This window comes from Cyclopterus lumpus, chromosome 3 (assembly GCF_009769545.1).
Source record: "Cyclopterus lumpus isolate fCycLum1 chromosome 3, fCycLum1.pri, whole genome shotgun sequence".
Taxonomy (NCBI): domain Eukaryota; kingdom Metazoa; phylum Chordata; class Actinopteri; order Perciformes; family Cyclopteridae; genus Cyclopterus; species Cyclopterus lumpus.
In genome coordinates, this window is record NC_046968.1 from 7,252,123 (window position 1) to 7,268,280 (window position 16,158).

At 44.9% G+C, this 16,158-nt stretch overlaps 1 protein-coding gene across 4 annotated transcripts in view; it reads left to right on the top strand.

Annotated features, from left to right (window-relative positions):
* Positions 1-16,158, top strand: part of ntrk3b (neurotrophic tyrosine kinase, receptor, type 3b) — a 147,697-nt gene that overhangs the window by 78,162 nt on the left and 53,377 nt on the right. For 2 of the 4 annotated variants that reach the window (XM_034526528.1, XM_034526536.1), the window contains exons 8-10: positions 379-681; positions 4,609-4,664; positions 5,723-5,825. In XM_034526528.1, the coding sequence (XP_034382419.1) occupies positions 379-681; positions 4,609-4,664; positions 5,723-5,825 (462 nt within the window). Of the gene's footprint in view, positions 1-378; positions 682-991; positions 1,001-1,265; positions 1,281-4,608; positions 4,665-5,722; positions 5,826-16,158 lie in introns of all 4 variants that reach the window. The other 2 variants (XM_034526554.1, XM_034526546.1) reach the window with 2 other exon arrangements.

A 16,158-nucleotide genomic window follows, 5' to 3' on the forward strand; every position in this document is an offset into this window, starting at 1 on the left:
TGCTGCAATATGTAACGCACAGTAAAAGGCTCATTGCCACTCGCAGGCAGGAACCCCGTATCCTAAATGTCATCGTCCCCAGAACAAATCAGAACAGCTTTGTGTTACGTGGGCTGCTGCATATTTAGTTTTTGAGGTCCTTCACAGAAATAGGACAGGCTTTCATCGGCCCAAAGGTTGTGGAAATTACGTTATAACACAAGAATCAGACTCAAACCCTCAAGAATCCTGTCTTTAAGGTTTCAGGACGGGCCATACCAGGTTCGAGGGCAACCAGGAAGTGTTTACTGTGGTGTTTCCCTCGTGGTATGGGTGGATTGCCCTTTTGTCTCGAATCTTTGGCGTGAATTACATACTTTGTTTCCTTCTTCACTGCAGTTCCTCCGGTCATCCTGAGACTCGCTGAGCCCGAGCAGCGCCACGATACCTGCATCGAGTTCACGGTTCGGGGTTACCCCCATCCCAAGCTGCGCTGGTTCTACAAGAAAAAGGAGATCATCCAGAACGAGTACATCCGAACCGAGATGGACTTTTACCAGGACTACCTGGAGGGCTGCCTGACCTTCCAGAACCCAACACACATCAACAACGGCAACTACACTCTCGAGGCAAGCAACCCTTTGGGAACGGTCGCCAAGACCGTGTATGGCCACTTCCTCATGGGCCCGGGCGATGAAGAAGGTGAGTGGATCATTCCCGTGGGATAGCCATTCCTCACTGTGCTCGTGGCGGATGAGCTACACACTGTTTGCAGCGGCCAGCAGGGATATCCACATAATCACACGAGTATACTCGCGGGGGAAAAAAAATTTAAACAAGGGTTATTAACACATTTTTACTGCCTGAACATCGCTTTCCTCCTGCTGGATTTGAATTAGAATAAAAGCACAGGAGAAAAGAAGAAATTCTGCCAAGTAACTTTTAAATGGGCATCACAAGTGGAATTTCTTGTTTGAACTGCCTGTTGTATGAATTACAGGTTCCACCCTAGATGGAATAAGTACTGGGAGCTTTTAGTTGTTATTAAAATCTCCCTGTGCAGGGTGTAGGTTTGTGGAGCTGTTCCCCGCCGGCTGGATCATAGCCAGGGTTCATACACAGTTCAGTCAGGTAGATTGTTCGCCTGCAGTTCACGCCGAGTTCACAGGGACGGGGAATACACCCACAAAGACTGGCAAATTTCTCCCCATGGTCAATATTCCAAGGTTAATCCTTTGTGTCAATTTATTGACACGCCGTGACTTTCTCTGTCTTCTCTTTTGCAGACATAGTGGAATTAGGTGAGTGTTTGTATTTTCAAATTTAACCCTGCAGTTTATTTGGTTTTTACTTATTCTTTTACTACTTGTTTGTCTGGCATCATTATGCACACACACGGACACACACACACAGACACACAAACACATCACTTAATGTTGGATCGTCACTGTTGAGATAGTAACCATGGGGAAATTTGTTGACTTTGTGTTGCAGTTCATAAAAATCTGTTAAGGGCTGGGACTCAAAGTTCGGCACCCTGAAAACCCTCTAAAGCACTGCCACTCGGTGGCTTGTGGCTATCTGCCTTTTTTCTTTTCTTATGGGGGAGAGATGATGCTTCAGTGATGCCCTGCTTAACCCTCATACGTTTACATATTCTCTCCCAGCGAGGTGACCTGTACTACCACAGTCTACTTCTGCTGGTTGGTAAGCAGCGCATCGACTCGAGCAGCTGGGCTTTGATGCCTCGATCAATCGTTCACTGAGCCCGTCCACGCTTAGTCACTGTTGCAACACCTGTTGACGGTAGATTTACCACCCAACGTTTTTTCAATGGTGGAAGACAATTACCTTGCATGGCACCTGGATTCTCGCAATCACAGCCTCTCGTGATCGCACATCACACAAAACTCCATCTTGTGTGCGCGGTAAGCCAGAGCACGGACCAATCGGCGTCCTATAGCTACTGGCAGCTACGGGCTCAACAACACTGATAGCTCTGAAAGAAGCCAGTGAAAGAAGATTGATCGATGGTTCATCCAATCACCTGCCAAGTATTCAACAGTTTCCCATGACTGTTGGAAAAGTGCAAGGTAGACGAGGCAAACTTCCACTTACAGCAGACAACCATCAATTTTGCCAGATTTTCTCGGGCGGAGCTATTAAGCAATACATATTAGCTAGCTATTCAAGCTCGAGGGATCTCCATGAGTTGGTTAGAAATGCCAGAAAGGGACAAATAAACCAACAATTGGGTTTTTCCTAAACCTTCCCAGGTGGTTTTGTTGGTTTAACTTAAGTTTACAACCATGAGGATTTTCCCTGACCTAAGTGGTTCTGTTTTAATTCAGAAGGAGCTAGCCAGTGCCTTCGAAAGTGTCGTGCAAAGCATGCTTCAGGTAATGCCGGCAGGGGTCGCTGGATTGAAAATTCCCCAAAACTAAACTAATAAAGAGAAAGACAAAGCGACTCACTTAGATTCTGATATAGTGAAAAGATAATGCTTAATTACCAACGCTTGCAGAATTAAAAGTCAGAAAGACTCAGGATGACGTAGCATTCATGTGGTAGTTGCCCAGGAGGCCCCCCAGTTTTAGTCATTCTCTTTCGTGGTACTTGCATCAGCAACTCGGCGTGTCGGCATACCGCTTCCTTTCTAACCCTTAAACAAGCTAGTTTCGTTAGCTGGTGACATGTGAATCTTTGTGAAGCGGCCAGTGTAGTCATACGGCTGGAACAATGCTTTGGCCAGCTCTCGCATCGCATCGTAAATCTCCTGCCCAGGATGTGTGGTTTGGCCTCAGGCTGTTGTGGCAGCCTCGCTGTTGACGGCTTAAACTAAGTGGGCCGGTCTGATCTCTGACCTTCGTCGAAGTCTTCTTCCATCTCCATATGAAGGGCCATTCTTTCTCATCAGCCATGGATTATAAAGCAGCTTGACTGGCGATGGGAACGGATGGGCGCCAGCGAGCTGCATCGGGGCAGCCGAGGACTTCACGGTGCCACAAATACGCACACACCCGCACACTGTGAGGCAGGTGAGGGAGAGGTGTTTGGGTGATAAGAGTGTGAAACATTAAAGCGGCGGCGTGGGAGGGAGCTCAGCCGTAGAAGAGGAGACTGACAGGCTGGCTGATACTAACACTGCTGTGGAGAGAGGAGGGCAGGGGGAGGGGAGAGGGAGAGGGATGAAGGCTGGGAAGGAGGGACAGATAGATGGTAGTTAGGGCACACTCACAGACTCAGACGCAGAGCATTGCACTTTACTGTTATGTGTGTCTCTGAGCCAGTGGCAACCAGTCTACCATGCGGCCATTAATTTGCCCACAATTACTCTCTGATGTTCTGGCTGGAGGCCTCGGACTGGAGTGTCCCTGACACCAGTTCATTTTGTTTCATGGCTCTGTCTCCGTCCTCTTCTCCCCACACTCACACTGTAGCATGTTGACATCTTCAGGACCATTTTGAGACACTAATATCTAGTCCAGCAAGATCCAGTTCGGTCTGAACATTTGTGTTCGACTTTGAGTTTGTGCTCTGCAATAGTCAGCTCATTTAATTGGATCCAATTTAACATTTGTTGCTCTTGACTATATGTATCTGCTTTTTTTATGGTTGTATATTTGTGTATACTGTCTTTATGTACAAGCATGAGCATGCGTTGGTGCAAAAAACCCAACAACAACCTATAATGTCTTTTCTGTTTCTGTCCCCTAAGACTTTAGGATAGCAAATATCAGGCTTTGTTTGGAACCTTGTGACGGATGTCAGACGTGGGTGTGCATTTGAGATACTACTAACTGAAAGCCCGTTATCAGCATCTACACATAAAGATGAACTGTTCATTGAAATGCCACAACCAGTTTTTCTGCCGCTGATACGATTGCAGATCGTCGAAGAGCCATATCGGCCGATACCGATGTTTTCTTCTTTTTTTTGGTCATATCAGCTGGTATACGAGGCCCCAGACTGACTGAATGTAACTCGATGGAATCTCTGTTGGCATCAGCTGTTGGCTCCGCTATTTATCCAAGCTAGCTCTCCTTCTGCCGATTATCTATCCCAACACACTTAGTAGCGTGTCATGTCTGAGCTACCACATGGGCAGTGCGGTGTGGTATTTCCCAGAGTCTCGAGTTTTTATCAATTTATCGATCTTTTTTTTATTAACATGTAGTCAATGTACTCTTGACGGAATACATTGAAATGTTTATATGAAATGACTAACACACGAATGAGGAAAGCACAAAATAATATGTTTTAACTGGCAATGAGAGCTATCGCAAAAAATACATGAAAAACATTTGAACTTGTGTAGATCCTGAAAAGTATATACACCAGAGAGCACATCAGGACGTCTCATTCTGGTGCATTAACCCGTGTCAGTGTCACTTCTGCCTATTCATTATGATGATAGGTGCATTAACAGGTTAATACAGTGAATGTTAAACAGGAAGAAAATAAGGCTAATTCTCGTGCATCCACTGTGCATGCTGCCATAAGAAATCCCACATAAGTGTGAAACTCAGTTTACTATGTATTCCCTATTCACTGTGTGGGAGTAAACCACAGCCATTAAAGGTTTATTCTCAGCCGCTGATGCCTGCTTTGTGCGTTTCTGTGTTTCAGTTACTTCGACGCCGTCAGATGGCGATTCGGGGCGACCAGATGAAGACACTTTTGGGGTGAGTTTTCATCCTAATGATGTTGATGCAACAGCTGCTAAAGACGTTGCCCCTGGACTCAGCGGAGCTGCTGCGCGTCACAACACAAATCCTAACTGCTTTTGTCAGGGGACCCTCGGAGGGGGTTTGTTCTCTGTGTTGACACGCAACAAAGTCTACAAAACACCAAACGATGTCACAGTCCTTTTTATTTCTTTTTTCAGAGCTGTATGTTTGGACATTAATGATGTTGATGATGATGATGCACTGTGTTCACCCCCAGCGAGTTATTCCACGGCTGTCCAGTAGATCGAAAGAGATGCTAATGGGATTTTTTAATGGCCGACACTTTTGCCATGTGCTGCTTTCTAAAGTAAGCTAGTTAGCTGGACATGCTAATAGTTAAAGTTTACGTCGAACACATTTTCAAAGGAATTCCTGACACCTTTGCTCATGTGTTTCTGGTGTGACAAGGTATTTCTTCTCAACCCGGTCCCATGTACACCGCTTAAATACAAGAATATCTCCAAAGCATGACAGGCTTGCCGTTTTCATGTCAGACATTTTGACGGCTCTTGGCAAAAGCAAGTAAAACAAATGTCATTAACGAAGGCTCAGTGTTAGTTTGTAGATTATATTCCTTTATTTGATAAGACAACAACTGTTGATCGGATTATTAAACAGTGCATTAAATACGAGAACAATGAATTCTGTTGTTTTTTGTGTAAAATTATTATTTTTATTTATTTGTTACTTTGATCAGATTAAAGGGTTGCGATGACAATGTAGAAGATGAGACAGCTTTAAAATCGCTACTGCATTTTTTTATTTTCAAACTGCTCCGAGAGTAAGTCTTGCTGTACACGAGGATTATATAGAAATTACATTCTGTCAACTGCAATGCATCGCAGCCAAGACAAGTATTGAGTTGTGTCTTTTCTTCCCCCCAGACTGCCGTAATCTATGTGAAAGCAGTCGTCACAGCCTAGTGAGATTAAACTCTGATTTGCAGTGTTTAAGGTGATCATAAATCTGGAGGGGATTACGATGTGACGCAGCGTTTTCCTCCTTCCTCTCAGGTTTCCATCGCCGTGGGTTTGGCGGGCTTCGCTTGCGTCCTCCTCCTCGTCCTTTTTGTTCTCATCAACAAATACGGCCGGCGCTCCAAATTCGGTATGAAAGGTAAGTCTCCGCGATTAGGCAGACGGACGCATAGGCAGCGAGACAGTTAACTTTAGTTTTCTCCGTTTTTTATGCCAGTTGCATCATTGTGCAGAAAAAAAACCATTCCCCCGGCTAGTCTTCTCACTTCAAAACCTTTGTTCATCAGAAAATGTACATATGCCGCTACTGTAGAAATCCTACTTTTACTGCACTTTTACAGAAACGCGACTGCACTTTAGTCACATCCCCAAGAGGACTTTTCTTAAAGAAAAAATATATATTTCCCTATTTGGATGGAACTATTATTGGTCTTGATGATTGTTGCAGGACACTGGAGTTCTGCTCATGCATGCGTACAGACACCTGGATCAATACCACATCCAATAAGGACATGCGCACACATCCAAACAAGGCCTTTGAGCTGCACATGTACGCCAAACACATGCAACCTGTCTGCAATGTGGAGGAAAGGGATCCTGAATTAATTAGCGGACCCCGCGCTGTCAATCACGCTGAGAAATTCAATAGGATTAACATGGCTTTTGTGCATGCTGAGCTTTTCATTTTGTGTCAGCTCCAGGTTTTGCTCGTCAAAAGAGGCAAAAGAGGCCAAAAAAGATGAGAGGGTGGTATAGCGGCTCAGGTCGCTATACCACCTAACACAAGCAAATGCTTGTGTTAGGTGTGCGTTACAGGGGGGGGGGGTTGTTACCCATACATCACACATCCCTGTGTCCTTGTGCGTGGATTCCAGCTTCTGATCCTCCCCGTACACACTTCTCCTGATCCACTTGCTGCTCCTTCCTGCCGATTCCGAGCTTGTGTCACATTCTTCTTCTCTCTTCATCAAACGCGACGTTCAAATGGCCGCCGTGACCTCAACGCCATCGAACAATGCGCGTTCCTCACTTCACACCGTGAGCGAGACGTAAAGTTGCATTAGCTGCTGCCACCCCTTAATTACCTACTTTACAGGATTAGAGTTCGTTACTTACCTCGGTAAAGGACTCTCCGCTGTAATTATTTAGGGGGTGGCAATTATTGCATTGGCCCGAAAGCTGGCTCTAATCAAGGATGAGTCTTAACCAGCAGCTAATGAGGCTTTACGGTTTGTAATGTCATGGCAAGTCATATGAATTTAAGCCGCGCCAACACACTGCCTTATTCTTACACTTGCTTTCCAAAGAAAAGGAGGCGCTGCTTCATGTTCTTCTTTGCTCGGAGCGCACGGCGTTAACCGTGCGAGTTATTTCAACTCTTCTCCAGAAGGGTGCTTCAAGTGCCGTTTGGGTTCCCTCCGGGCTGCAGCGATGAGGAGCGTAATTTATCAACTTGATGGCGAGGTCCAAAGTTCTCTTGGACACTGCAGGGCATCGTTTTTTTAAAAATTGCATCGCTGGGCCAACTCGCCGAGCGCCGTTTTCCAGCAACTCTCGCTGCTTCGCTCGGTGTGTTAAGATTGCTCGCTTTGCTCAAGGGCAACCTCAACATCTTCTGTCGAGAGGTGAGGCTCAGATTCTTTCCCCAGTTACTTGTGCTCAGGTAACAAATATTTTTATGAATTGCTATGATGATCAAAGGGGGGGGGGGGTGGAGCATATCACCATGTTGAGCTATTACCATTGTTTTTCTCCACTTTTTACAGGGGGGGCTCACTCTATTTTTACATTACATAGCAAACAGTCCTTTGCTGCTACATTGATGCTCTAAATACCGTACAGAGAACCTTCAATGAATAACACACATCCATATCGGTGTCCTTAGTTCCTCATCTCCTTTTTGCATCAGGCAGCAGTTTGTATCTCCAGACTGCGGTTGCTACACATGAACCACTTCAGCTTAAATGGAGACGTGCTCGTGTAAAGGACTAAAAGAGAGGAGATGTCAGCGTGGACTCTTTCAGGACCTCACGCTGTGAAGAGCCTGGTTTGTCCAGTGTGTGTGTGTCTTGTTCTGGAGAATCAGCTGGAAGGCCTGAAGAAGTCATTACCTTTGGTTGGAGCCATAATGGATTTTCGCTCCACTAAATCACTGTGGCTCTTTTGGCTGTTTGAGTTTGATCACCGACCGTTTCTTTATGTGGCTGCAGGGGTGTGTGTGTGTGCGTGCGTGTCTGTGTGTGTGTGTGTGTGTGTGTGAGTGTGTGTGTGAGCTATACATTCAATTGATTTGCTAGCGTCCCAAGGCCCGCATCCCGGTCCATCCCCTGGCCGCCCCGCATTTACCACTCTGACTGATATACTCCCGCTCCATTTATGTGGTTGTAATTGTGGTTTTATGAAAGGTGCTTCGCCTGTCTGCATGTGTTCCCTGTGTTCCCATGAAAATGGATTTGCACTGTAGATAACCTGTTGCTCCGATCAATATGTTGTCAACTCGCCTCCCAGCCTGAGCATCTTGACATCTAAGCAGCGGGCTTATCTTTTACAGTGAATCACACCAGTGGGTTTGAAGTGTCTTTCACACAGATTTTTGTCAGGAGGGAATCAATAAAGCTTCTTTAGAAAAAGACACTCAGCATGTCAGTAATGCGTATCACGCTCCCCTGTCATCTTTTATTATGTTCTGGGAGAAAATTACCCTGCCCCTGCTGCTGTGAGTGCAGCAAATATACAACTAAGTGTACATCATTTTGTCACCACCTCTAAGATCGCGGCATTTTGTGTTAAGGCCTATTTGTTGCGTCGCCATTTTATTTGTATTTTTTCAAAGAGCGGGGTGCAGTAGACCTCATTTTGAAAACTGTAACCGACTGCAAAAACAGGAGAGAAAAAAGTCATTTTTTAGCATTTCTGTAGTTTGTCCGTCAGTTAGATTTAAAGAAATCTGGGGATAAGTCAAAACTAACACCATAAGATAATAAAATAGGAAGGAACAGAAACCTGACGGATACTCGTTTGACACTCTGTTCAATACTTTTTGTCACCATAACAATACAGTAACTCATCCCCGATCCGAATTTTGGAAATGATTTTCAAACTAATTTTTAGGAATCCCAATAGGGCTCGGTAATCAATGCCACATTGTGCTGCATTCTGGGTATTTCTGGGGCTCATCCACAATATTTGTTGGCAGCTGCTGTTTGTTTATATAAGGAGCAGATGATGCCGGCGCTATTTCTGGCTACATGTCACTGCAGAGTTAAGGCTGAAAATATACAGTGAACAAACAAAGGCGCTGGAGGTACACGTCAGGAGAGAGTGACACATGACGGAGGAGATGGCAGCACCGAGTGACATCTATTTTAAGAAAGCAGGACACAGGTAGTCCTTAATCAGTAGCGCACAGATGTACGCTTTTCTGAAACGAGAAACTTTCTTTTTTTTTTAATGCAGATTTCAATACACAAAGAAGTCTCTACTAAAACTGTCTTGGTAATGTACTGCTGCTGTATGGCTTCCTATTGGAGGCATAGTTAGGCTGTGTTAACTTCAACCAGAGATGTATTCCGCTACATAATCTGTAAAATCACAGCTACTCACTTACCAACTTGTGTTTTTATGTGAATGAAACTCGCATGATATGACATGTCAATCAGAGATAGAGCCTAAAATGCAGGATTGCGTATTGAGCCTATGCACCGATAAGATAATACGTTACCCGATCAGTACGACCGGCCTCGATCGGTACTGCACGTGTGCAGCATGAGAGGCGAGGTCGGCTCACCTGACGGTGCTAGCGGAGCGTGTGTGGTGTTAGCCAGAGCTAGCAATTTGGCAATATGCTACACCGGAAAATCTGTCAAACCTCTCTGCTATCAGTCATTCTCTGTACGCATTTGGTTATGTTTTACAAAGGGCTTAACTAGAGCCGGGCGATGAAACTATAACAATCATTTGAATATATATATACGTACGGATGTGGTATTGGGCCGATTTGCAAGTTTATGTATCGAAATCGTGAAGGAAAAATTGGGATTACACACTGTGTTACCTTCAGACAGGGCCATGCTGTTTAGAGTCTTGATGCTAAGCTACGCTAACTAGGCTGCTGACTGTAGATTTATATTTACATATTTACTCCTGAGCGTGTATCTGTGACTTGGGGGCCGATCCATTCAATTTAATTCTGTATTTATATACTATACTGCATTAAAAAAGGTTTACACTTTACAAACTCTAATTGCTGTCAACTTGCAAACATGTTGATTCATTTCTTATTCAGTACTTTTATATCCATGTATTTATTTGTCACATGTTACGAGTTAGGAAAGAAGTTTTTAAGTCAAGCCTGATGTTGCCTCACACAGGAAAGAATGACCCCAGGCACTTCAACACAGTGATCTAATCAGCACTGCGTGGCGGCCCACACCCAGGTGTCGCTATCGCAAAGAAATGATGCCCTCGTTCTTTAACCCATTAAATACGATGGGGCAAAAGGGGCGACTCGTAAAACGCTGCGACGCCAAGAAAGTCAGGGTGAGACGAAGCAGCGGTAGAGCGGCCGGGCAGGAGGCCACCTGGGACTCGAGGTGAGCAGACGTCATTTAATGTCTTTTAATCAGCCATCGAGCTATTTGCCTAACGCTGTTACCCCGAGTGCTCAGTGGAAACTGTGACCCGGTTTTAAGACTTTCTTTAGTTTGTTTTTATCAGGTTTTACAGAGAGACATATAAGAACATCCCAGAGATGACCAGAACCCATTGGCACACAATTGCTTCACACACTGTCACACACACACACACATACACACACACACAAACACACACACACACAATCCGCACCCTGCGGCGTCCTGCTAGCCTCTGTAATCCGGGCGTGTGTGTGTCAATGCGGCTTACCCTCCTCTCCGCTACATTACCTGAACCAGGCCTGGGGATGACCAGGCCCACACACACACACACACACACACACACACACACTGCAGACTTTCCCACATCACTGCCTCGCTTGACCTCCAGTGGCCGTAGTGACCCTCAGGCGGCGCGACACGTCCGTCCACAGACAGACGGCGTGACTGCTGCTCTGCGACTGGACGGATGTTATACGCTCGGCCAAGAATCTCTCATTGAAATGTGACTTACATAGTTCATTCAACACAAAGCCACGCATGCAATGCAGTGGTGGTAGGTTAGTGTGTCTTTCCTGTTTCTGGACGCGGTGTTGAAGGGTCACCTCGTAAACCACATTGTTTCAAGTTTCAAGTTTTTTTTAATTTGTTCGAGAGAGCCAATTGATGAACACTTTAAATTAAAATGTAAATGCACCCAATTACAGCCGCGAGGCAGATTTCCATTGTCCGTCCCCCTGTCAGAATGTACAGGCTGAGTGTGCTAGAGGAAAAGGTCATGCCAAAGTGCAGTAGTAATAAACTACAATCAATTATAGTCTATAGCTGCCAATACACAACAGTTCGGTAATAAAAAGTTAACAATGGATAATGCATATATATAAAAGGCAAGAGAAAAATTCACAGTGTAAGGAAGACATCTCACATTCATCATATTGCACACAGATAAATTGGACATAAGGGCATTAATTAATTAATTAATTTGCACATTTAAGGTTTCATTCATTCATATAACATTAATACATCACATATCCACGACAGTACTAATACTTCTAACCCAGGTTAAACCATCGATGTGCACAAGTTTGGGTGGACAGCAGCCATCCCTTCATGTGCTTTTTCAAAGTGCTGAAGGTTGGCCACTCCCTAAGAGGATGGTAATGTGTTCCAGAGGGTGCCGCCTTTGACAGACAGAACCGTCTGACCCAAGGTGGAGCGCCTGTGATGACCCAGTCGCCTCTGTGGAGGCTCTGGTCTCTGTTTGATGGACCCGCTTGGCGGAGGAGGAGCCAGACCACTTAGGACTTAGTAAATGATGCTGGCTTCTTTAAGGTTGTTAAAACTTAAACACTTACCAGACTCACTATCCGTGCTGCTGAAGTACTCAATGAAAATGATTTTATTTCATTTTTAATTTTGTTTTCCCTTTTGACGTTAAAAAAACAGCCCACATGAAACTACTCAGCAGAGGCATAACGAAGTGCAAGCCCTCCCCTCTTTTCGGTGTTTACCCTCTGCTCAGAATTACAGCCATCTTAATTGGCTGTAATTCATTCTTCTGAGCGCATGCGACAGATGGGGACTGCCAAGAAAACAACAAAAAGGCATACTGTGTGTGTGTGTGTGTGTGTGTGTGTGTGTGTGTGTGTGTGTGTGTGTGGAGTAAAGTTCCTCTTCCATCACGTCTGTCGTCATATCGGTGTGCACATCGCCGGGCGCTTTTACTGAACACTAAAAGGATTCGGATGCCGCCTGCGACCTCTCATATATATCTTGCATGGCGTTCCTCAGCTCATTTTGCACCTCATATGGAAAAGGAAGAGAAAAAAAAAAAATGAAGAAGAAGGAAAAAAAAGAGGCCTGTTTAGTTATTTATCTCAGTTAAAAGTTGCATGACAGTCTTCACTGTGAGTTTTGGCTGCTTCGCCTTTCCCTGGATGGAGAGACAGAGTGCAGGGTGGCCTATCGGGTTGTCTCGTGGGCCCGGTACAAACAGGATTGCTATTTATTGTATTGTATATTATTCTGAGCCTCTCGGACTGTCAGCGCAAGCCTGCGAGCGGCTAAGTGCCCTCTGTCCTCCCGGTGTCCTTCTGCAGCGCCGCTCTATCATTGCAAAGTTACTTCCCGAGCTTGCAGAGTGGTTTTGTTAAAATGCACTTTTGACTGGGTGTTTTGAAGCCTCTTCCCTTTTTCTTTTCTTTTTTATGGGTTAGCTATCAATAGTTCAGAAGGTTGCCGTGGATCCTCCGAGTTTAACAATGGATTAAAAACATCTTTAAAGTTTCAGCACGTGATGCAGGAGCGGAGGAAGAAGCCGCACTTCTTTCAACCGAGCTGCTTTGGCTTCAATTCGCACAGAGAATTGTTCAACAAAAGATCATGTTTGCTCCCTTTTTTTTCTTCTTTTTTTTTTTAATCAGGCACAGAGAAGCAACAAGAGGCCAGCCGCGTGAGAGACATTCAGTCTTGTAATGAATACACATGTAGTGGCACTTTAAACTATTTAAGAGGCAGGACTGTCTCAGGCGCGGCTGAACAAAAGGTCCATGGCAATGCATCGGGGACAACTTCTACATCTCCGTGTTTCAATTAGTATCGATCAGCCGGAGCTCCACGACTCCATTGTGCGCCCGTTGGGGAGCAGAGAGGAAAAGGACGTCCACAACAGCACACGCGGTGCTTTTTGTTCTGTTGCCAGTCCAATTAAGTGTATTAGTGTTGTTAGAGCGAGCACAACGCAGAATCTTTTTCTGAGCTTTCGCACTCAAAACCTTCCCTGAGCTCATTGAGGCAGCACATTTCTTCATTTCGTCGTTTCTAACCTGCACAGCACACGCGCTTTTTCTTCTTTCTTTTTAGCCTTTTACTTTTTGCTTGAATTCACAGTCGGGGGAATTTCACTTTTCAGTGCGACTAGATTCCTAACACCTCTGTAACCCCCCCCCCTCCCCCCCCCCCACACACACACACACACACACACACCATTGTAAAGCACCGTTCTGGGTAAAGATGATGCATTCATTCCATATTACCTTTTATTATTTATTTACGAGGGGCGAGATAATCCCTTTGAGCTCCCGTAAGTAATCACAAACGCATTTATTTCTGCCTTGAACTTTCGTTCAACCTCCCAAACATACAGTAGCCCCCCCCCCCTCCCCCTCCTCCCCCCGCCCATCACCACCACCATCCTGAAGGACTTTGTAATGAATATTGCGCTCATATGTTCTGCAATTTTACACGGGGCCTGGAAATAGTCTAGTAGTCTACATATCCCGGATGAGTTTCCGCCGACTTAATGAACATTAAGGGGCTCAGTCTCGCCACGCGGCCCTCGGCGAACTCGGCTCGGACATCACTCCTCACATCTTGCAGTGCAGCGGCGACGGCTCCCAGTCGGTCACGGCGAGTCGGTCACGGCGAGTCGGTCACGGCGAGTCGGTCACGGCGAGTCAGCGCGACGTGTCGATAACATTGAGAGAACAAAGCCACGTTCAAGGCCTGCTGTGGCTAAGAGATAAGATACACGGCCCAAATATGAGAGTTGTCCTATTACGACGACTCGGCTAACCAGCTAAGTGGCTGCAAAGACAGCGAGCTGCCCCCGTGGAGTAGAAGCAGGCTGAATGAGGCGGTGTGTGCCTAAAACTCTGTCGTGAACTTTATTTTAATTTTATTTTTGGCATGAATCCTTTCTGAGGGCTTATTATACCACAGGGGAGAGCATCCACTCAGAGGTGGTTTTTCGGGGGGGTCCGAGATGAGAGTCCATTTAAAAAAAAAAGAAGAAATAGTGAAAAAGAGAAGCACGCTGTGACCGCTAGTTTATTCAGTGTGAATTCTATCCTCCGGCCCGGCAAACAGCTCGTGTTATGTAACCGCGTAATGTAGGGTGCCGCATGCTCTCGACTCCCACGCTGGACAGGATTGTGATTCTTTTCTACTGACGGAAACCAAATACCAGCTCCTGTGCACTGACATTGATTTCCTCGCTGAATCAATGGTGGCGTGACGGTGTGTTTTTAACAGCATTCTATATAATAAGACATGTACTGCATTTACTACAATATATCCAAATATAACGGCGACAGCACTGTCAACATTGCATCATCAGGTTTAAAAGTGGCATTGCTCTTGACATGGATTCTGCTGTACAGTATATGGAACGGTCACGGCACTTTATGCTTGATATTCTACTTTGTATTAAAATGTATCCATATGCAAGGATGACAATAATAAACGCAATAATGACAGTTCTCCTGCACACTACAGTAATGGCATTAACACTGTAGTGTATGTTCAATACATCATTATTTTAATCATACATTAAACAGTCACAGAGCTGCACTATATGTTATTATATTTAAAGTTATACACTCATATTGCTGTATTATACATACTTTTATTGTAACTAACTGTAAAATAATTAGATTAACTGGATTATACTATATCTATTTATATAACTGTAAAAGTACTCTCCCATAGTTACATATATATATATACTAGGCTGTTTATATGTTTACCATATGTTGATGTAATGCAAATTGGATTAAAGTATAAATACTACACAGACTTTTATTTCATCTCAAGTTACATTAACCTGTATGCTGCCAAACCTTAAAGTGAAGGTGTCGATGAATGAATAATAATGATTCTTAATTACTAAAGTTCTGATCAGTCAGCAATGACCTCGGTTTAAAATATTAACAGCTATTTACAGACCGTGTGAGCCAAAACGCACAAGAGGGCTAATAAAATATTTAATTGGCCTGTTAAAATGTGTGTGTGTGTGTGTGTGGGGGGGGGGGGCTGTTTATCAAAGTGCAGTGTGCAGTTTTACAACGCCACACAGTACACTATTACTGTAAATTACTCAATGTGCACAGTGATTCGTCTTTTCTTCTCTGAATACAGAATGCATATATTGCCGTATGTTGAATCATTTTAGGACCTCAGGACCTCTAAAGTTCTCCCACAAAGGGGGCACCGAAGTACTAATGCAGTCCTGCTTTCTCTGGTGAAATAACTCCTTACGTTCACCTATTCGGGCATCTAAAATACAAAATAAACTGAATTGAATTGATTTAAAAAGTGAAGAAAAAAAAAAATAATCACTCTCATTCTTATATATTCTAAAATAATAACAGTAATAGATGCAGCGCGTCTAGCAGGCCCAGTGGGCACGGAGCTGTCCCTCCATCAGCTGCAGTGTTCCCCATCGGGGCGTCCGTGTTACAGAGTGCGAGCCTCCATCTTTCATGAGGATGGTTAAAGTTTTAGCTCCAGAGAGTAATTGTTGTGTAATCACAACTAGGGGATTCATTATTCATAGAAGCACGCGCACACAAAGTGAATCTCCTCCAATCTCTTCCTGCATATCTATTTGACTCTCTCTCTCGTCTCTCTTCCCACACTAATGGAGTTAGTGAGCACAGAGGATGAAACAATTAAAACAAAATTCATTTGAATGAATTAAAGAGCAGGGAGCTGCGGTGTAGCTGACACTTCTGAGGCGAGATGAATTGTCCTGCAGTTTTACAGTGGCCTCTTAACCTGCGCACCGAGCCGCGATCGAGGCATCGATAGTGAGCCGCATCGCAAAGGACACCGAGGCGAGTGAAGGCGCGCGGGAAGGGAAAGGGTTAACGCCGCTCCGGGCCCCCGATGGCCGACTTCTACCTGTGAGCAATGGCGAGTCCCCTCAGAGTGGTCGCCGTGCGTCTCTCTCCCATATTTCCCAGTTTGCAGCAAGAGGAGATGCACACGATCCGCAGCCCCAGCTCACGAAAAAAAAAAGAGACTTCAGTGGCTGTTAAGGAAATGCCAAGGCCATCTGTG